A 23,316-nucleotide genomic window follows, 5' to 3' on the forward strand; every position below is an offset into this window, starting at 1 on the left:
TGGGAATTGCTATCCTGAACTTTGGTATTTACTTGCTTTCTGTTACATTTTATGAGTATAACTGGAAAGCAGTACTTTCGAATTTTATGTGTATACAGGGTAGGTAGGATACTTAATAGTTTGTTCCCACTGTAATATTAAAAAATAGATACTCATATATGAATAACTGACATATGCTGTAAAAATAATTAAAACATGTAAAAGATGCTAAGAATGACTGCTCTGAGAACCACAATGCTGAAGTTATCTTACTTAAGACAGAACTTGTGCTGGCTTTGGTGTAAGCTTATTTAAAAAGATCACTGTAGTGTAGGGAATAACAGAAGGTGTTAGTACAAATGGTTTTTACTTTTTTATAAAAACAGCAAAATTAGCTGAAATTGCAGTCACACTTGGAAGCTTTTTTTTTTTTTCTAAACTACAGCCAGTCATTTGATATGATAGAACAGTTATGTTTTTTCCGTAATATTTCAACATCTGTTGAACAAGAATCTGCACAGCACATGAGAGCACCATAGTGTGTAGATGCTATGCAAGACATGCTTCTGTGTAGAATTTTCTCATTGCATACTTTCTTTCTTCCTCTTAAGGAAGGAGATCAATATTTTTAGGGAGGTGTCTAACACAGATGCAATTTTTAATTTGACCACCAGGTAATATAGGCTAGTTCACCTTTGAGAACAGCGTGCATGCATTATTTCATTTAACTCAATAACTACTTCTCGCTAAACTCTGTGTGAAGCATGAGCTTCTGTTTCCTTCTATGCTTTTCCATTTTGACAGTGCTGTGCTTTTGAAGTCAGTACCATACACTGGGATTTCATCTAAAAACTGCTACTGCCAGTTATTTCAGTGAAACAGTCAAATAGTTCCAAAACAGTAAGACTTGTGTGAAGTTTCTCATCAGACTGGTTTCAGTTAAGGGAATAGATAGATCCAATTCAGAAATTGAGAATCCTGAATTTGAACTCCTGTGTCTCCAAAATTCAGTGTTCCAGTGGCCTTGGACTTATGCAAAAATATGAATCTTACTATCATAAAATTTTAAATAAAAATGAAGGATAGCAATAGTCTTAAAGAAATTCTTGAGTTTCTAAAGTAGATAAGCAGATTTTGAGGAAGCTGTATTGCTGGAAACCATTTCTATATGAATATAGTCACAAAAACCCCACTGTTTTGTTTCAGCATGGTGTTTAGTGTAACCTAGTGGCAAGAATTCCTAATCACACTTTGAAGGCTTGGATTCTCTTCCCAACTGCCACCAACTTGTACTGTGAACCTGAACACGTCACTTCCATGTTCCTCTGTTTCCATTCCTGCTCTGTTTGTCTTGTAAACTTTTATTGTTTCTGGAACAGAATCTGTATCTTACATTTGTATGACTATTCAGTCTACCACAGTGGCTGTATTGAACAGCATTTAGTATCAGGTCTGTATTTCTTGCACGACAATTGTCTTTAAACAGTATTTTGTTTAACTTGTTACTGAACACGGTCACGTACAAGTATGCAAATAGTCTTTGTGAATATGTTAACTTAGAATGCACAATGTTTTCTCAGGTTCCAGTTGCCAGAGCCAGCATTCTCTGGCTCATTGGTGAGTACTGTGAACGGGTTCCAAAGATCGCACCTGATGTTTTGAGAAAAACAGCCAAGAGCTTCACTACTGAAGATGACCTTGTAAAGTTGCAGATCTTAAATTTGGGCGCAAAACTCTATTTAACAAATTCAAAGCAGGTAAGCTTAAACTTAGAAGTGGATGTATTTAGAGTCATAGTAGGTTTTGTACAGTCTGTATAGATCAGTGGTGATTTTTTTATGTAAGTAACCAGAACTAGTCCATATTATTCTGTGGAGAAAAGCTGAGCGTCAGTTTTCAAGAAATGTCATTGTAAGTGTTGCATAATACAGTAATGATGATAAAGCAGAAGAAACTGTCTTCTGAGATGTCTACTAAATGATGGATTTCATCAAAGGGTGTTTTTCTCTTTTAGTTTTAGGTTGTGGAAAAGTAAATTGTCTTCTCAAGTGGTCAAGCCATTCATATACAAAATTCTAACAGAGTAGATTGATGACTTGGATTGATTCAAAGCTCCTTCCAAACTTGAGTATGATGGTTTTGCATTTAGGACCTGGCCACACTTTTCCTATGTGTACATCCTTATTCTGAGGAGTAACTCTTCTTTACTCACTCACTATTAAAACATTTCTTTCTGGAATTACTTCAGTTCCTAAAAAGTCCAGCCATTTTTCAGTTGGATTTCTCAAAACTTGAAGGCAAATCTTGTACACTTGACTCCTATGTTGTCAGTCTGTCCACCTCTTCTCATGGTTTCTCCCTCTGTGTCCTAACCCACCACATAATACTTTTTGAATTCTTTATCCGTTTCATCCAAGGTCAATGAGTTGTGAAATTCTCAAAGATACAATGTCACTTTATTGAAAAGTAGTGGTAGGTTAGCCAGGAGAGGCTCAACACCAACCAAACAGATGAAAAGAGCTCTTGCCCCAGGTGAGGGACAGGCAGGTAAAACTCATCTGTTTTTTCAGATTTCTTTTTTTTCTTTTTCTCAGCACAAAATTCTGGAGGAAATAAGACTGTTATTTTTTCCCTTTCTGTAAATATTTTATTTGCTGATGTTTTCCTTAAGATTCAGGATTTTCTGTAAGGATTCTATATGAGTTCTATAAGAATTTCCATTATCCTTTAAATCCTATGATCACCCCATGAATTTTCAAAGGCTGTATATAATTTAATGAAGAGTTTCAAGTTCAGTCCTACCTGGATGAATATGAATAAGAACAGCCTTTCCTCTAGTTGTCTATGTTGTTTGGTAAACTTTCTTCCTTTTTTCATCATTTAGGGACAAAAAAATCGTTATGAATGTACTAGATAGCTGTCTAAATGGAACTCATGTAGGACAAAGTGTTATGCAGAAAATGTCATCTAGTTGCTTTAGCTGTTTCTTGCATATAGCAGGAAGAATAAAGAGATTTTGATGGGTTTCTGTTGTGTAACACAGTAGGAGTCCCACCAGAAAAAGTCTTTAGTAGTCCTAATGTGTACGGAGATATGTCAAAAGTGGTTTAGCACAATAGGCTTATGTATCTAAAGAATCAAGTTACTGCAAGCTAATGATGTCAGAGAGGACAGATAGCTTCTTTCTCCCATTATAGAGCCTCCTCTGTTGGTGATACTTTTATTATAAAATTTTTCAAGTGAGTATCTACCAAAAGGTTAAGTGCTGCTAACATAGGGTAGGCATTTAATCCTTAAATACAACTATTGCCACTAGAAAATTCTAGAAATGTTGCGTAAGGATGACTTAAAGTATACTTTTCATATTAGTCAAACCAAAATGTATAAAAAATGGTAATAGATTCTAACAGTGTGAGGATAAAAGAAATTATGTTAGGCCTATATAATGAGCATGTCCAGATAACAGGCGATGTTGACATATGATAATAAATGCATCATATCATATATCAGAGTACTTTGTGTTACTGTTCTATAAAGCAGTCATGGTGTGCAGATTCTGTTATATTTCACCAAATTAGTGTGCTTGCTCAAATAATTTTTGGCTTCTTATGGATATTCCTTTGTTGGAAAAACTGATGTGTATTCATTAGTTTATTTTTTGTTTTGTAATTAAAATTAATTCTTTCTATTAACTACTCCATGTAGAAAAGTTTCACTACTTGTTTGGTTGCATTGCCATAAGACAAGAAAAAAAAAATAGAGTGTTTTCTTTGTGTTTTCATGAAAACTATTTATACTATGTATGATGCTTGCAAGGAAATTTCCTGCAGATACAGAGCATTCTTCCGTATACATTTGTTGTGTCTTTATCTGTATTGGATGATACGGAAGAGAAATTTTAGGGGAAAGGAAAGGGAGGAAGAAAAGGGAAAGGATCATGGAGAAAACAATGCCATTAAAGAAAATGCAGTCTGTCAAGATCAATTCTTTATCTAATTCCATCAACTCTCACAGAAAAAGTTCCCACCATGATAGCAAGGCCCTCAACTTCTTCCATCCCTGTAGCAATTCACAAGCAAAGACCACTGTGCTTTATGATCTGTTCTGCTGAGCTTTCTGCCATGACAGCCAGGACTCTTGTTTTGTTGTACAGAGGAGAAGTGATAGCAAAGGCTGCAGGAGGTATCCCTCATTTAATTTAATTCATGCTACCTGGGAACCCTCCCTTCCAATTCCATTTAGATTGAACAGCGTAAGTCCTGCATGAGCGCAGATTGCATATGCTTTGACTGATGCAGTTGTTTAAAATTTTATATCCTTATGTAGAAATAGCTGCCAATAAGCTGTGAAATACATACGGGAAAGTTTTACCTTTCTCAGAGCTAAAACAGTACCTTGGTGGTAAAAATATCTTTTCACACAACCATACTTGGGAATGAGAGAGAAAAAAGAAATTTAAAATGTTTCACTGAAAGGTGTTTTTTAACTATGCTTTTACTATTATTCTTATGTAATGTGACTAATTTTTCAAATCTTTGGGAGTGCAGGGTATTTTGTGAAATGCTTGCATACATTGTGCTGTATGTGGTTAAAATTAAAACTGTTTTTTTTTAATCTGTGTATTTCACTTACAGGGGTTACTCAATGTTCTGAAAAAGTATTTTTACATCTTTAGATTGCACATAACAAAATTGACTGGTTTTTTTATTAATGTATTTTTTCATTCACATGAGTGAAGCTGTGTTACGGTTACAACAATAGCATGATGAACAAGATATATATGCAAGGTTGCTTCTTTGTATAAAGAAAAGATCCTCCTTGACAATACATTTTTAACCCTGTGTTATTCATCCATTCTGAGTTGAAATACTAAAAATTTATTTCCTTATGATGGCATATTATTTTTGCTCTTTTTCCTGTTTGCTTGTATATGATGAAAGTGGCATACTTCTTCCAAATGTATCTAATGGATACAAGTCAGTTCAGCACTATTGTTCTGGTTACACTATGTTATTGCTAAGATACAGAAAAAGTCTTCCTGATTTTTTTTATATTCTCTTTTTAATTTTAAAAATTTAACTGAATTATTAAAATTATTTAATACATGTTCATATTCTCAGACATCAAATTAGGAAGTCTTATTATGCTGTAAAAAGCTGTGATAATATAAGTTGCTCTCTTACATAAATAAATAAATGACTGATATTACTGGAGGCTTTAAGCTTCAAGAAAAAAATGGAAGAAGTCTTTTATCCTGGTTTTTAGAGGGCATCAGCAGCTTGCTTTTATGAAAAAGTAACAGCTAAATGCACTGCAAATAATTTGCAGTAATCCAGTTCAGTGATTCATGTGTCTGCTTTAATGGGTCATAATTCAGGATAAAGTAACTGAGTGCAGTCAGAGTGCAGACACTGCTTATGCCAGGGACAGTATCTCTTCATAAAACACACCTCAGCAGAAGCAGTTTGCCAGCCCCCTAATACCCTCTGATGTTTTGATGTCCTGCATATTTTTCCGATTAAGTTTTGAGTGCCATGTTTTTAGTTGTATTTCCACATTCATTATCCTCACGTAGACCCTTCAGCGGGTTTGCCATATATGATTATTTTTTTAATGATGCCTTTCTTTCCACTTCAGCAGTTTAATAATCTAGCACATGGCTGCTTCTCAGTACTCAGCGTTCACCTCCCCAATACAGAAGAGGACATGTGCTTTGGCTGCAGAATTCCATTTGCAGCTTTAGAAATGCATATTCCCTGTGGAACAACATTTGTTTGACATAACCATTCATTTTTATTACCTCTTTAAATATGTTTATCCAGAGTTATCAATAATCATAAATAACTTGTATTCTGTTCTTGTCCTGTTTTTTTCCACAGACAAAATTGCTTACCCAGTATGTATTAAATCTCGGCAAGTATGATCAAAGCTACGACATCAGAGACCGTACAAGATTTATTAGGCAGCTTATTGTTCCGAATGAGAAGAGTGGAGCTTTAAGCAAATATGCCAAAAAAATATTTCTGGCACAGAAACCTGCCCCATTGCTTGAGTCTCCTTTTAAAGGTATAACTGCCAAAATCATTTGGGAAATGTTCATTGTGTAAAGGAATGTGGCAGCCTATTCTATTTCAAATATGCTCACAAATTGTGTCACTTAGCAAATACAAATGATTAATATGCAAGGGTATTCTCTCTGCTTACTTGCTTTTCAGGAAGCAAGGTTTGCGTGGTGCAAACACAGTGCATTTCTCTGATGATAAACCCTGACAAACTGATTCATTTCTATTCATGTGGATTTTAAATTTGATTTAAATAACAGAAGGTGTGTCTTTTGAGGAAAACTGTTCTTCAGTTTAGGAGAATAGCTGTAGTCTTTTATCTGGACTTTAATAGAAGATTGTTAATGTGAGTATTGTAAATGTTTTATGAATCTGAAATAAATTGAATATCAATAGATCAGGTTTTTATTATTTTTTTCCAAAGTCATAATTTACCCTGTGTGTTTTCCCAGTCCTTTTTCAAGTAACAATCATTGTCTCTTTTCTCAAGTTAAAAGGTTATCAGGTTATCTTAATTAGAAATGCTCTGTTATTGAGACGAGCTGCAATTTTAATTTTCATACTTACTTAGTCCCAGTTTTGAAGCTCTAAAAGGAGCTCCATTTTGAAGAAAAACTATTAAAATTCTGGATGTGTTTGTGCCAAGACATGTATATGGATTGTTTAACTCTGCTGTCATTCTTAATATTCACAGTAAAGTAATTTTTAGAGAAGCTACATTTCAGAGCAACACCTCTAAACACACTGACTGATTAGCTTTTTTATTGACCATTATGGGGGAGATTATTGTAATCTATGGACTGAAATCAGTTTTCTGACCTATGAAGAGCTTCCTAGTTTATATTTATTCCATGACATTTGAGGTAATATAATGGCAATTACCTTTAGTCCTGATTAAGATTGCTCTTTGTGGTAGAGCTCATGATGTTTGTGTATTTCTCCCCTCCCTCCTTTTTTTCATAGATCGGGATCATTTCCAGCTTGGCACCTTGTCTCACACACTGAACAGCCGAGCCACTGGCTACCTGGAGCTGTCCAACTGGCCAGAGGTGGCCCCTGACCCTTCTGTCAGAAATGTTGACGTAGCTGAGCCGGTACGTCAACATCTTTAAAAGTAACTTTGCTGAAGGCACTTGTCAATATAGAATATTAACCTAAAAATACAACTATTTAGATTCTATCTGTATGCTGTACTGAAAAACATTGATGCATGTGAACATGCATGTTGCTTATTTTAGCTTGGAAGCAGACCATTTGGAAATCTACATGATTCTTGCTCTTTTCAGTGAGAGGAGTGGATCAGCTGTAGGCCACTTCTGCTTTGCTTGTGGATTAAATGGGCTTTTTTCCCCCTCCATCTCACTTCCAATTTCATACCTGTTACATTTTCTGTGCTGCAGTATGTTATGGCTGTTAATGATGAGTGTAGCTGGACTACCAAAGCAGGAGGTGGGTGGAGGTTTGTTTGTGGTCAAATCCAAGTCTAAACAGAAAAAAATAGGTGTATAAACAGAAGGCAATGGCAGGGGGAAAAATGATGTATGTTTCAAAGTATAAAGTTTGGGAGAGATAAGGGTTTACATTTCAGATCATCTGGAGAGAATTAGGAAAGGTTATAATATTAAAACATAACCTGTTACTGCACTAACTAGTCTTTTGTTGACATTACAGGGCTGGTTGTCTACTACCAATAGCTTTTTGTTACTAGATTGTAAACTGAAGCAAAGTCACGTTCTGGTATCAGAGTTGTGATTTAGGCATCAGGTACCAGAGTCCTACTAGATGTCAGTGAAAGCTATTGAACAATAACAGAAATATAAATGTATTGAAATGTAGTATGCTGATGGTGCTCCTGGAGGTATGTCGTTGTAACAGGTATACCCAGAAAAGCACATGGTCCTTGCCATGAGCCAACTTCTACAGTAAATCGCACATGAATTAATTTGCCTATTAGATGTTAGGCATAGAATGGGTAGAGAAAATTGTAAAAAACAGGTATGCCTTTCAGAAGCCAGTGAACACCAATGTGGTAGAACAAGCATTTCTCCGTAGTGCTTTAATATTACTTGTCTACCTTCTTGTATACATTTCAGGAAAAGAGGTATTTGTGTACAAACTTCTGAAAGCTTTTGTGGGGAGAATCTGAAGGCAATCAGCTCAAGCAGGGGATTGTAAATGACACGGTTGGCATGAAAGAATGTGTAAAGGTGCCAGCGTCCATAAAAACAAAATATATTGCAGGAAATTTATCAAATGGAATAACATCAATCTACAATATAACAGAAAATATTTCCTTCCAACCATTTAAACCTTAAAACAAACATGAAAATCCTTTTCCCATGATTTTCTGTAAGTATTTTCTTTGGAGAATGGTCATTTCATTGTGATTAATTTTGTGGTTCCTCTAATACTGCATGTACCTACACAATGTACGTGAGTGAAGCTGAGCTGTTAAGCTGCAATCCACAATTAAATTTTCGTTTATATGCAAAAGAATACCGGCTTTTTAAAATACCACTTGCTGGTTGGAGCATTACAAGGCTTTAGCAGCTTTTGGTGTTTAAGAGGAACCCAGTGCATCTCTAGAGCCCTACACCATTGCAAGTCACTGTTCAAGCTGTTCCAAAAATTAGTCTTAGTCCAGATCAGAGCAGTCACCAAGGTAGACCTGTACCACTAGTTGTCTGTCTATTTGATATTTCCTGGCCTGAGTTTTTCTTCTGCTTCTCTAGTAGTATAGGAGGATATGGGAAGAAAGGAAGTCTGGCCAAAATATTGTCATATTCTGGTGTTCTGCTGGTAGTAAGAATTACTTGTATTTGAAGACTTACAAAGGAAGTCAAATATAATTCCTTTGTGGCTGCTGGAACTTCTGCTGCCTACTGGGTCCACATTTGTTTTCCCCTTAAAACTTCACATGATAAAGGTGGTGACTAGCCATATTTACCCTTCATTCTAGTCATAGGCTAAACACAGCTGGATCTGGAGATAAAACTCGCAGAGTTCAGGTTCTTTTGACATAGAAATTTATTTATGGTTACTGATGCTTTTAATCTGCCTTAGTAAATCTTTTTCTAGACTCTCTAACAGACATATCTCTCATTTTATAGGTATGTACAAAACTTTTAGTTCTCCTAATTTTGTAAAATAAGAGAAATCTAATAGTTTCTTGCTTAGAGGATTTATTTAGAAACTGGTTAATACTACTACTGCGAGTGTTTTTCTTTGCTGTGTTGTGTGTATATTTTTGTATAGCTGGCTGTAAAAGTAAATTTGTTGAAATTTATTTACAGACAAAGGAATGGACTGGAATTCTAGGTATAACTAAGAAAGAGAAACCTATGGAAAAGTTCTACTCTGAATCAGAAGAGGAGGAAGATGAGTGTACCAATACCAGTTCATCAAGTAGGTGTTTGGAAAGCAACTTGCATCTCCACTGCCTGGAGAACTGTATCTTCAGAATTGGCAGCTACTTAAAAAGAATTAACAAAAAAAGACAGAGCCACATACAAAGTCAGGAAATCAGGGGAAAATTTTACATTCACTATAGTTGTGCGGTAACTTCTAATTTTACAGATATGGCTTGTATGTTTAATAAATGAGTCTGACTTTCCTTTATTTCTCAGTTAAAAAAGCTGGCATACTATTTTCAACCTGCTTTGAGTCTACCAAGAGTAGTGAGAGTTTGTAACTCCAATTAAAACAAAAGGCACCTAACTTTCTGAGGGAAGAATGCCCATATGTGTGGTTGTTCGGAAGTCTTGAATGTTTTTGGTAATTCATTGTTGACGAAGTACGATTTTGATAGTGTGTGCTGCTGTGTTGATAAATGGCTGAACTTGTTTAGCTGTGTAGTCTTTTATGGCGTTTATTCGCTAAATTATGTTGTAGTATTGCTCTCAAGTTCTACACAGTGTTTTCTATTTATTATAATGGGGGTGATTATGGAGAAGATAACTGACAGCTGCCTATCAAGTTCAGTGAGCAAAGGTTCTTTAGAACAGTCTCCTACTTAATGCCAGATAGGCAGTTCCCCAAGACAGCTGCTTCAGCAGATGTTAATATAGTTCAGGTGTGGTGAAGAACATAATTCTCATAGGTCCAGGCTTTAGACACAGAAAACGTTTATCATTAGAGACTTAAAAGAATTATAAGCATCTAGTTGAATAAAGAGGAGCACCTTAAAATCTGAATATGGAGCTTCTTTCATCTCATTCCTACACTGAGGAAATATGCAGAAGTGCTTAGGAATTGTATCACTGAAATTAATGATCTTTGAAGCAAGAAAATAATCTATTCACTTCAGATATTTGAATATTTGGTAGCTATATGATTAATTAGAGGATGAATAATTTGTTTAAAGCAGTGATTCAATCATCACTATCAGTATTCAAGAACAGATTACCTAATTAAGCAACTGGTTGAAAAAATAATCTTGCAGTTAAGTGAATGTATAGATTAGAGAATTTGAGGTCATCTCTAACTCCTGATAAGGTTATGTAATTCTGAAGAATCCACATGTAATTATTTTACTATTAGTCTTTCTAATTTGATAAAGTATAATCTGTGGGTTGAAGACTAGTCTTTAACCAACGAAATTTTGTAAATGTTAGGGCAAAGTGATATTGCTTGCTTTTGATAAAGGGTAAATAATGCTAAAGCTTGCAATTGGATCTTAAAATACTAAGACATTTTATTTAAAACAAACTTGGATTCTGAAAATACTAATTATGTAAGATATTTAGAAAACAAAAGTAAAATTTGTTTTTATTTCAGAGAGCGAGTCTGGCAGTGAAAGTGAGAAGGAAGATAAGGAGGAAAGCAGCAGTGATGAGAGTAGTGGGAGTTCCTCTTCCAGCGAAGAATCAAGTGACAGTGAATCAGACAGCAAGGAAAGTACTGCGAACAAAACATCTAGAGCTGCTGCTGAAAGGTGGATATGCATTTTTATGGTTTTTAGTTTTTCGTGATACTAACTGTTAGGCAATCTTCCTGTAAAGAATCTGCTAAGCCTTTAATTAGGCTTTTTTGGGGGGTGTATTGGCTGTCTCCTGTTTCAGTGTATGCGAGTAATATTCATTGTATGAATGGAATTTTGATGAAACATATTTTCCTTAATCAAACTACTCTTATGTTTGGAATTAATTTCTGACTTCAGTAAAATCTTGGGTGGTTTTTTGAAAATTGATGTAACCTTGAGAGGCTGTATAAGTGATCAAACAATTGTGTGAAACACTTAATTACCTTTTGCAGCAATTTTGCTGAGAGCTAAAATTAAGTCCTTCAACATTTTTCCATTATGTAACTAAGACAATTGATTTTTCTAAATAATGTTATATTAAAAAGATTATGATCCAAATATTAGAGGCAAGGACTGTGAAGGGAAACGGTCATAAGATATTTAAGTGTTAGCGCTTTTTAAGATTGCCCATTATCAACAGCATTATCATGTATTAAAGTATCATTAAAATTTTGAGTAATTGGGGCTAATACCTTGGATTGTATGAATCTGTTTCTTCCACTGCTGTCAGCAAGTGGCCTCTGCAGACATGATCGCCCTTTAGTCTGTAGTCTGCTGCCAGCTCACTTGATGAGTTTGCAGCTCAGCTCAGTCGTGGCTGACAGCACTGATTGGGGCACAGTACGCACTCTGCTCCTTTTATTACAGACAGTAATTAAAGCAGCTCGCCTTGCCACTTCCATAACAAACACAGCATAATGCCCTAATTATGACTTTATTAATTTAAGTCAGAATTTAATGATTTTAAAAGTGATTTATATTGTTTTTCCTGTTCAGAACAAATGAAATCTGTAGGTTAAATTAATACAGGCTTTTCATCATCCCAAAGTTAAAAAGCTAGTTACCAGTAAATTCTTTTCATTAGAATAACATCTGAAATTTTAAGCAGTAAGGTAAACAATGATTACCCATCAAAACTGGCAGATACACAATAAAGTAACACTTTTAATTTTTAAATCTAGTTTTAAAGATAAGCTAAAGATAAATTGTTGAAAACCAACTTCATTTATATAATGGGTTCACAGTAACTTATTTGTTGATGCAACTACAGCTTCTATTCAATGGCAATTAAGAAAATATAGATAATTTTGTCAGTACCTGTGTTAGACATCATGAAGAAGAAACTTTAAACTGTATATGCTAGTGAATTTTTGTTTAGCTGATTGACCTCAAACAAGTTTTTACATGTTGTCATACTGAAATGTAATTTTTATAGTACCTTATTTTTCACCATGATTTTAACCATCAGATATGCTGTATTGGACTGTTTTTTTCATGTGTACTCATGTTTCATTTTTAGCTTTGCAAGCTTCACGTTTTCTGCTTTCAGAAAAAAATGCTTGGCTAGAATTTGTGGGGTTGATTTCAACTTCTGTTACGTGGGTAGGCATTATTAGCATGGCTTAAATGTTAGCACTGATTTTTAATAATTTAATTAAATTTGATTTAGGCAATTCAGTTCTAAGAAGTTCTTGGGAGGAAGATGTCATTGCCCTAAGTATTTTCCTTTCTGTCACATTAGATTTTTTCAATTCCCCTTCAATGTATTTTTCCCTTCTAAAAATATTGCCATCTCAAACATTAATGCAGCATAGTACATTCTTTTGTACTGCTCCTAAAGCTAAGCAAAAATGTGTAACAGCTTAATTTGAGCCCAAAGGGACTCTTAATAATTAAGTGGTCTGGATTTGTTTAATTACTGTTAACCTTGTTATCCTTTAAGCACTTTAGTAGCCAATTTATTGTCTTGGGGAGGAAGCTGATTCAGGTGTTGTATGAAACACCTGATTTGGAAGTATAAAATGGTTGTCTGCAGACCAAGAGCAAAGGTTCTTTTTCTCTGTGCAATACTAATTTATCTGCTCCATGATAACTCTTAGAAAACAATTTTCATTTGCTGCCATAGGGTAATCTAATTGGTAGTTATAGTATTATTATAAGTGAACAATTCAGATTTTAATAATATTCGGAGGCTGTTAGCATGGAGCAACATAATCCAACATTGCCAGGGTGAGCAGAACTTTACTGTGTGGAGAATAATGTCTCAAGTCCATTAGCTGTAAGATACTCCATATGACCAAAAATGTCAGCATGTAATTGCTCTTCTGTATAAACTCTTTAATGGGTTGAAATATTTGTAGATATTGTAGGTCTTATTTCTAGGTGGTTTGATTTAGAAGAATTAACGAAGAAGTAAATTCAATGCATTGCTTCCCCCCCCCCCCAGCAAAATTATTTTGCAAATGATCTGATAACCCATCAAGATTCTGTTAATCAAAGGTGGAATAGTCTGGAAGTTCCTTTATATAAAAGGGTGTCTACACTTCTTTCTGAAATGTCACAAAATGGATGCATGGCAATAATATTTTAAATATTGAATATGTTCATATTATTGTCCAGCTGTTGCGCTGGTTTAGACTATATGTGATGAATTATTGTGTAATGTGATACAACAATTTTGTGTACCCTTAAACAAGCTACTACTTCTGCCAACTTAGCTGAGTTTTATATCATGAAGAAATACTGACATAAAGCTCATCTAATAAAACTTTGAAATCTTAGTGTAGGGTATTACCTAAGCAGATTCCTTTGATGGTTTTACATGTCTCTTAACATTTTTTTTTCAATAAGTAGTGTTTCAGAGGACAATAAAAAGAAGGCAAAGGGGATCTTCAAAAAGAGAAGCACGTCCAGTTCCTCTGATACAGAGCCCACTTCATCAGAAGAAAGTTCTCCAGACTCCAAGTCAGAATCAGACTCTAAAAGTGACTCTGAGTCTGAAAAATCTGGAAGTGCTACCTCTAGTAAGGTAAAATTTTTTTTAAAAGCTCTATAAAAGATGAAAAGATGCATCTAACCATCTATATGTGTTTCTTTCAGGAATGCAGATGAGTAGTGATTTTATAGATATCTAAAAAAACAGAATTTCTGAAAAAAATGTTTGAGCCTTCATAAAAAAATACAATGCCGAAGTAGTTTGTTGATAGTTCAAGCAAGCAAGAACATTTTATAACTAAAGCATATATCAGTTTTAATTCTATCATATTTTTACTCCAGGTAGATGAAGAATAAAACTTAATTGTTTTTTAAAATTACTGTTGAACTGGTGAAAGCATCGTACCTGGATAGTTCACAAAAATAATATCCTGATGATTTTTATATTATAGTGATATAATTATATTAAAATTATCTTAAAATGGGATCTTAAAGTGTACTACAGGAGCTGAATCTAACAGGAAGCAAAACCAAGAAGCAAATGTTAATAGATTGTTTCTTAAGAGTTTGACGACATTCTAGTAGAAGCACTCATTTTGTCTTAAAACTTCCTGTTAAAATTGAGAGTAGTGCAGTTAATGCATGTATACTTGAAGTGTATACCTAGATTAGTAGAATTAATATTCTTAATGAGTAAACAACGTTTTATTGCTCTCTGTTCCATAGGAATAAAGTTTATAAAGAATTCTGTTGTTTCAAATTGTATTAGGTTTTTTGCAACATTTATGGTGTAGCAAACTTTCAAATACATCCTTTTTAAATTGCATTTGGAAATGCGTGAAGATGGAGAACTGTTCAACAGAGCCATTCATGTGTCAGCTAAATTTTAATTGCTTACCTTAGTGAAGAAAAAGAGGTTAAAAGTTCATTATAAAGCTAGCATTATAGAGCTAGTGCTAATAACAGGAATTGCATTGTTTACCTACCTTTCTTTAAAAAATTTTATGCTAAATCTGTTAAGGTAGTAGAGTGAAAGAATTTCTGAAAATTATTTTTCTGTTATCAAATATTTCCTGTGCATTTCTTTTTATGCATTTTATAAAAAATTTGAAGGGTAAAATTGTAGCTCAGAAGTTTCCATTTTAATACTGATACATCGTTTTGAAAATTGATGATCCAATGAACTTTAAATTAAGCCAAGACATTTCGGTCAGGACTCCTGTATAGGTGCTGAACAGTCAAAACAGACATTGTTGCATTTGATGCAGTGGCAGAAGGTGGTGGACAGATGTGTTTTGAACAGTTGAGAGGGAAGACTGTAACTTTATTAAGCTGTTTCGGTGTGCATTTCCTTTGACTGAAAGGGTAAGCCTCTCTATTTCTCTAAATGTTGAACTTATGGTCCTTGTTTCGTAACTTTATAGGTCTGCCTAGGAACTCTGCGTTGTAACCTTAACTTTTAATCTATTCCCTTCTTCTACCAAGTAGAACAAAAGATGAAGTGAGACTGTAGCATTTGAGAAACGGAGGTGTGTTTCCATGGTTGTTCCATGGTTTGATCATTGTTTCCTGCCCAAATACCATGTCAAAGTTTCTTCTAGTAGAGAAGCCAAACTGGATCTTGCCAAAAAATGGTAGTGCAACAAATGTAACCTAAATCCTCTCAGGATGAACTCCTTTGGTGCTAGATGGGACATGAATTCATTCTAACAGTTTGCACCTTCTCATATTAGCACAGTATTTTGTCACCAGAAAGTAATAGGTACTCTGACCTGCTTAGTTCTGAGCAGCCACTGCAAAATCATATTTGCACAATAGTGTCTTCCCTCTGATGCATTTGTCCTTTTTCTCAGGATATTGATGCTGTTGTTCATGATTCCTTTCACTACAGTTATCTAAACTGTTCTGGTTATTTCCCAGGATATGTGATTACTTCTAGCATAAAGAAGTCTTTTGTATTTTGAAACAGCAGTTGAGAATGTGTGAAGTCAGACATACTGAAAAATATGAGAACCAGAGTGTCCAGGAAGCTTGGGTTTGTTTTGTAAAGTCAGTGGAAAATTGTTAAGACCTTGAATTTTAAGAGAAGACAAAGAATATTACAGTAGTCCTGAAGTCCTACTTGGTTAAGAAGTACATAAAAAGAAAGAAAAAGTATTTATAAGCAGTTGACAGAAGGCTTGATCAGCCTCAAGGGGTAGAACTGAAAAACTGCAAAACTTTCAAACATCACAAAAAATATTAAAACAAATAGCAATGGGTTTATTTATACGCATGGGTTTAAAGGCAGCAAGAAAAAAGTGAAGAGATTCTTGAAAAGATAGCATAGAGCTCAGTATGCAAAAGCTAAGTGTCTGTGTTCCTTAAATTAATTTTCATTAAGAAATTAGCACATTTAATGTAAGGATAACAAGCTATGGCTGATGGACTGTATCAACAATGGTCATATATGAAGGAGGCAGAGGGGAAGTTAATTTAATGCTCTTGAAGATAGAGGACTATTTCAGTGTCCCGTGTACTATGTTAATTTCTAGGACTATGAAGTTTCCATTTAAGCCATGTCGGATACCTGCATTTTTACTTGAGGTATTTCCAATAACAGCTTGTATTCAGAAGTGTAGCTGGATGAGGAGGTGATGGGGAGAATCAGAAGTATTTTGTGTCAAAGGTGATTGTTATGCTAACTAGCCTAATAGATTTTTTTGAAGAGACCTGTTTTGAGCACTGTGATGATAGGTGGAACTAACTGATGATAACCTAGATAAGTCCTTCCAAGCTGAAAAGGAAAGCAATTGTTAACAAACATTAAAGAACATTATAGATAGAGCCCTTGTGAGGAGGTACATTTTACAAAAAAACACGCATGTTTATTTTATTTCCAGGAAAATCCTTTATTTTTTCTGCTTCCTACCTGACTTCTTTTCAGGCCACCCAGGAAGCAGACAGTTTCAGCCAGGGTCTCAGAAATGTGTGGTTTTATTCTGATAGATCTTTAATGGAAAAGCCATTGCTTATATTATTCTGCTACAGGGTACTCGTGATTTGGTCAGTGTATATGGGGAGATGATTCATTAGGATTTCCTTTCCTTTAGGGAAAAAAAAAAAAAAAAAGAAAATAAAAGAAAATATTTTCTGAAATACATATTGATAAGAGGAGTAGTTACTAAGCTTTATTTTTATAGTTTCTCAGTTTGCCACACATGAAGTATGTTACATAGCTGATGTTTTGGGTGGTGTTTACTATTCTATATGTGTTGTTGGTCGCCATTGCCACGTTCAACAGAATTTTCATAATAAAATAGATTTGATTACATTCACATGGGAGCTTAATTTGTGCATACATCCATGCATTTACTAACATTAAAATAGGTTACAAAAACTTCATGTTATTTTTCCTGAATATATTATTAATACTTTCATATGTTTTCTCTTGAAGAGTCATTTTGAAAAAGCTGTTGTGTTCACTGTAATGAAGCTGCAGTGAATAGAAAAGTTACCCTCTTGTACTGCAGTCTTTTATATAATTTTGAAATACGGATAGTTTGAGGTGTTCTGATACATATTTTATGTTAAGCATAAATACTATAGAGCTAAAATGCAGATTTGAGGATGATGGCATATATAAGTAGGTGTCTCTACAATGGGATTTTAAAATCAGCTACTGGTGACCTCCTTATACAAGTATAATACAGTCACTCAGCTGTTAAAAACCTGATCCACTATTTAAAAAATATACAAAAAACAAATTGTCTATCTTTCTGCCTGATCTCTTTTCAAGTGCTAACACAATGGAAACAGTGGGTGATCTGTCAATGCAGTTGGATTGTCAATGATGGTTTTGTATAAATATCGGGAGGATAAGAAATAAAATTCACACAGCAAAATATTATTTCATCTGCCTTTTCTCTGCAGCTCCATGGCTTATGCTGTGGTGTGAAATTCTCATTTTACACACTTTGCAGGCGGAGCACATGAATTATGCATTGAGCAAGAGAAATCTCCTGCTTCAAGTCCTATATGCATTTACCAGGTTCTATCTCTATTACCAAGATGAATTGCAAACGGATAAATGTTTGATGGAATATAGCTTAACTTCTTTGCCTAGTATTCTGCTTTTCCCATAGTGGGCTCTCTTGGTAGGAAACTGGGTTATGCCATAGACTTAGTTTTAAGAAAAATGATAAAAAATTATGTTACAGAGAAATGCCAGACACGTCAGAGCCTTTTTATTTTCTTGTTTTGGAATGCAAAGCTTTTTCCCTCAGTAGAAATACCTGTTGGTAGTGTCTGTTGGAGTCATTGGCTATTTTTTATTCCTAGAAAGCCAATCAATTTTCTTTTCTTGGAAAAACCAAATTAAAAAATAACTATGTTTGCAATAGACAAGACCCATGTAAATAGATTTCTTTTATCTTTTGTACAGAATGGCACACAATTAATATATATAGACATATATACAAATATACATATAAATATGAAAATGCCTGTGTGTTTATGTGTATATATAGCATGCATGCATGCACATATAAGTAACTTGAGTATTTACTTAAGCTTGACACGCTTGGCTGAAGTAGAAAATAAGACGTGATCAAATTTGAACATTAGCTTTATCTTGATTTAGTTAGCTTCTGATTTTACATTTCCCAGATGGTAGGGTTGTTGAGGGGTGTTTTTTGTTTGTTTCTGGTTTTGGATTTTTTTTTTTTTTTTTTTTTTTTTTTACAGTAAACTGATGTATTTAAGTACAGTATTCTGATGAAGTGTGCAGTAGAAGTTTTTCTTACCATGCATTACCTTGACGTAATGATTCTGTACTTATGTCTTATCTAGGACCATTTTATTTTAAAGTGTAAGAAATAAATTCTCTTGAAGTATTTTTTCCCCATTTTTAAAGATGTATTATTTATTAGATTCAAAATAATATCAGTGCAGAAATGCATTTTATAAGATAAAACTACATACCAAGGTTTGTGATATGTACTTAGTAACTACTTAAGAATGTAGTTAAACTAAGTAATAGAAGAAACAAATTGAAGCATACGGTTGGTGTTATTTGTGACACAGGGTGTTCTGTCTTAATTGTCTTCAGTAAACAGATTAACAGTAAGAGGTTTTCTTAACTCTGACTCCTAATTTTTTTAAACATCTTGACCTAGCAATGCTGCCATTGGCAGAACTGAAGCATATTCAAAATTTTCATACTTGTGCTATAGCCTCTCATGTGGGTGAGTCACTTTTTATAGACTTTAATTGGCTGCATAATAAAAGGGAATGGAGAAATCCCATCTCTGCTGGAATAATTAGCAAATATAGAACTCTAGCTAAAAATAACCTTTGAACCTTAATCATAGTTGAAGATAGAACTATATCTTATAGATAAGTGGGGTGTAGGGAGTGAAAGAGTTCAGCAATTGAGGTTTGTTTTTTTAAAATATATTTGCATTTTGCTTAACCATGTTCTCTTTTAGTATGTTCCGGTGTCTGAAGAGTTTCTGGTTTAGCAAATACAGTTGTGATACATATATAGTAAAGGTGCTTCAGATAACAGCTAAACCCCTGATTCAGTGCTAAATATTAACCAAATGGTGCTATAAAAAGGCTTGGAATTCATTAAAAGAATTGTCATGAAATTGTTTCTCTCTCACTTCATAGACATGAGTAATTCAAGTATAACCTGTAGCTTATGAGGTATACTATTTGTCCTTATTTCACAGATTTTTTTTGAAAAGAGCTGGAAAAAGCTTAATGACTTGCCAATAATCACACTGGAAGAGAAAAATGAAGTCTGATAGTTGTGAGCAGAATGATACTCAAGAGACCATGTTCTGCAGCAGAGTCCCTCACTAATTCTGGGCAAGGCATATAAGGAATGAAACAATATTAGCACCATTTTAAAGATATTTTGTTATATTTCCTTTGTCCAGAGGAGTTTTGTGTTTCAGATAAATAAGCGACAGCAAAACACTCAAATACCTATAGTGATAAGGATCAGTGAAGTATGTTTATTTAAAAATAGTTTTTTAAATAGTGGCTTCCATTCTTCTCTGTCCACAGGAGTCTTCTACTCCCAGAATATCTAAAGCACGTCTGTAATGATCACATGAGTGACTACTGTCTATATGAGCCATGGGCTTATTGAAGGAATGATGACTAATGTCATTTAGGCTCAGTTCAAGCCTGATAGTCATTAACATCAACAGCTTCCAAAAATGAGAACATTAGCTAGTTTCTTCCATGTTCTCTGGAGGGAACTGGAAATTGGTAAAAAATAGACTCAGCTTTATTGTTTGTTTGCAGCTGACTGTAAGGTTGAGAGACTAGAAGAAAGGGAATGCACCTTTAGAAAAGAAGGGTAATCTTACTCTCTGGTGATAGTCAAAGTGATTCTAGCTGTTGAGTTTCTGAAAGGACTCAAAGCTCCTCTAGGGATTCCTATCCTGCCCGAGTGCCTGAAGAGACTGTGACAGCTTGCAAGAAATGCTCAAGAAATGGAGGCCCTGATGGTCATATGGATTTTTACTAATTTATTTAGACCTGTTCATTTATTAGAAAAGATAGAAGAATAATAGTGTATATGTATTTAGCTGTCACATGCTGTTGGGGAGGAAACTGCTAAACTAGTTAGTTTACAGAATTTGACTCCTGGAAGGGCTCTGTTTCATTTACTTGCAATACGTTGGATAGTGAGCAGTGTCTTAAGGTCTAAAGGCAGTTGACAAATTCTCTGCAAGAACGACAAAGTCTTCTTTTTTGTGAGTGAGCGAGAGCAAAGGCAGAGGGAGTTCTTCAGCTGGTTCAGACAAAAAGGATGTCTGATGAGCATCCAGCGGGTAACACGTCCAGGTTCTGGCTACATTCAAAGATCAATCCTTTTCGCTAAACCACCCCATTGGGAGTCCATATTGAGCTGTGACATACTAAATTCTGTCCTGAGTCATCACTGTTTAAACATGTTCTATAGGTATGACCAACACTCACTAGATCTGTTTAAAACTTTTTATTGAGCTATACTTTAAACAAATTTTGTTGAAATACTCTGTTTGCCAAGTCAATTGCAGGATTATGCAATTACTGCTCTACTCTTTACTTAAAGTACTACCAATCATTAATAGAACTCATTTTAAGGCTTAAAATTGTAACTTTTTTGTGACAAAAATCAACTTCTTGTTATTTGTCCAGCAATTAAGTAAAATCCCAATAGATGATTGGAATTCCATGCTACTAGATAAGTACAGATAACAGTGCTTTCTTATTGAATGGATTTTGTTCTGTTTTTCATATGGAAACAGAAATGTTAGTACCAAGCGTTTTGTCTTAAAAAAAAAAATGTTTCTATCTCTATTTTAATGGTCTCAAAAGATTCTTTGAGTAGCAACTGTTATTAATATTAAACTAAAACATGAGCTTCAGAGGAGTAAATGTAACTCAAATGTGGAGTTTAGGTTCAGTTTACCTGTATAAAGAAATGTCTCTCACTAGGTAAATTCTCTGAATGCTGAGCTCTGAAAATGGATACAGTTTTCTTTTACAGCAGAGAAGATACACTTTGCTTTGTAAAAGTATTAAAGAGTTTTATTTTGCTGATATAGTAAAAGAAAAAATACTCATATTTTTTGACAGAAAGAAGAAAAACTGGTACAAGATAGAAAAGCTTCAAACAGAAAAGATGTGTTTCTCTTAGATCTAGATGATTGTAAGTATCTTGATTAAAGCCTCATTTTTCCCATGGCATAAATTCAATTCTGTTAATTCAATGAATTCTAAATGTCTGAAACATTGATTATGTTAATTTATTGTACCAGCTTCCTGACAAAAAAAAAATTGCTTAGACTATGAACTTATTTTTAAGCATAATTATTACAATACATGATTTTGTTTATTTTAGAACTGAGAAATAGTTTCAAAGTTTTGAATGTATCGGTATGTAAAACATTTATTTTGAAAATTTTTTGTATGTCTGGACTTGTTTTCTCTTAAAGTGGGCTTATTTTTCAGTTGTCAATGGATGCTACTTGTACATCTGTGCAACCTATGAACCAATCGTGGTACTGTAATTAGAAACTAAAAATCACAGTTTTGAAGAATGGCTTAAGACGTAATCTTGGAAGGGTATGGTAGAGCTGGCATTGTTTTTTGGCTATTCTTTGTAGTGCTGTTCTTCAATTCTACTTCTATAGGTGCAACATGTTACAATTGCATTAATATGTACTTTGCACATAGCTTGTAATTGAAAATGTGCTTCATATTATGGATCAGACTGTGAAGGATAAAAGAGGAAAAAATGGGAGAGGAGGACAAAATATTTCTAATGTAAATAACACGATCTATACGCATATCAATTTTATTTATATTTTCATTGTTTATTTTGAGTATTGGGGTCATATGTCTGAAAAAATAATCTTCTGCTATTAAGAAACATATGTATAGAAGGATAAAATAAGAAGATCAAGACGTAAAACCTTTTTACACTTAATGAAAATAGCTTATTGTCCTTCCTAGTATTTTTTATTTTTTAAATCAGTTGCCTTTTTATTTCTAGTCTGTCCTGTGACAACTCCCGTGGCAGTTCCTATAGCAGCTGTTTTGTCCCCAAGTTCAACAGCAGACCTAGAAGGATTAAGTCTGTCAAATTCATCAGTCATAGATGTAAGTAGCCTTTAAAAAGGAGGTGGGAAGTGGGGTGTGTGTCTTAATTTAACCATTTCACATGTTTTTGAGGCAGTCATTAAAGTGATTTTTTTTTTAAGTACTTTCATCTGTAAAGGTCTTGTATGAAATTCTGGTTTACATGCAAGTCTGACAGCTTTTTTTATCTGTACTAATTACATTCTGAAATGTGGAGAAAAGTATGAATATTGCATGTCTGAGAAGGGTGCCTTCAAGGATTTTCAACTTTCTCCTTCAATTTGTCTTTTTCTCTGCCTCGCAGAAACTTTAATTTATGAAATAAGTAAAATAAATATCTAAACTATACAAATCTTTAAAATCATTTAGTTGCTACACTATCAAAAATAAAAACTAGGAGAAAATCACATACCCGTTAATCCTCAGCCCGTTTGTTTTCTGTACATGGCTCCAATTATGACATTTTGCTACTTGGAAGTATTTTTTCATGAGTAGATGAATCACAGCCCCTGGGTGCAAATAAAAAGGGTATAGATTTACAATCAGTGATGTATCAGTATGTGTCATGATTCATTCTGTTTGTACTTCCTGCTTTGTAGCACTTTCCATTAGGAAATCTCAAAACTATAGGTATAATTAAGGTTAGCAAAGCCATGGAGGCAGAGGGTATTGCTGTGTTGGGGGAATGGATGGTAGTTTCTGTTCTGTTTTGGTTTGGGGTTTTTTTTTCAGTCATTTTGTGTGCCCAATTTAAATTTGCAATTTAATAAGGAATTGTAGCAGTATAACATAGGATACTTATCCTTGTGAAAGTGGGTGGAAGTGACTAGAAAAAATACCAGAGGCACAGGCATTTTTTTAGCCTAGCTTTGTTTCTAATGAGACTGGTATATAGAACCTACACTGCAACTTTAA

General features: G+C 34.2%; 1 protein-coding gene across 4 annotated transcripts in view; it reads left to right on the forward strand.

The window, feature by feature from the left end:
* AP3B1 (adaptor related protein complex 3 subunit beta 1) overlaps positions 1–23,316 on the forward strand; it is a 157,913-nt gene that overhangs the window by 82,777 nt on the left and 51,820 nt on the right. For 2 of the 4 annotated variants that reach the window (XR_012635523.1, XM_074932048.1), the window contains exons 15-22: positions 1,560–1,736; positions 5,859–6,045; positions 7,005–7,135; positions 9,335–9,446; positions 10,818–10,974; positions 13,693–13,870; positions 21,397–21,469; positions 22,316–22,422. Coding sequence is in view for 3 of the 4 variants with exons in the window: in XM_074932048.1 (XP_074788149.1) it covers positions 1,560–1,736; positions 5,859–6,045; positions 7,005–7,135; positions 9,335–9,446; positions 10,818–10,974; positions 13,693–13,870; positions 21,397–21,469; positions 22,316–22,422 (1,122 nt within the window). In the remaining variant the exon portion in view is untranslated. The remainder of the gene's footprint in view (positions 1–1,559; positions 1,737–5,858; positions 6,046–7,004; positions 7,136–9,334; positions 9,447–10,817; positions 10,975–13,692; positions 13,871–21,396; positions 21,470–22,315; positions 22,423–23,316) is intronic. The other 2 variants (XM_074932049.1, XM_074932047.1) reach the window with 1 other exon arrangement.

This window comes from Athene noctua, chromosome Z, assembly GCF_965140245.1.
Source record: "Athene noctua chromosome Z, bAthNoc1.hap1.1, whole genome shotgun sequence".
NCBI classification, from domain to species: domain Eukaryota; kingdom Metazoa; phylum Chordata; class Aves; order Strigiformes; family Strigidae; genus Athene; species Athene noctua.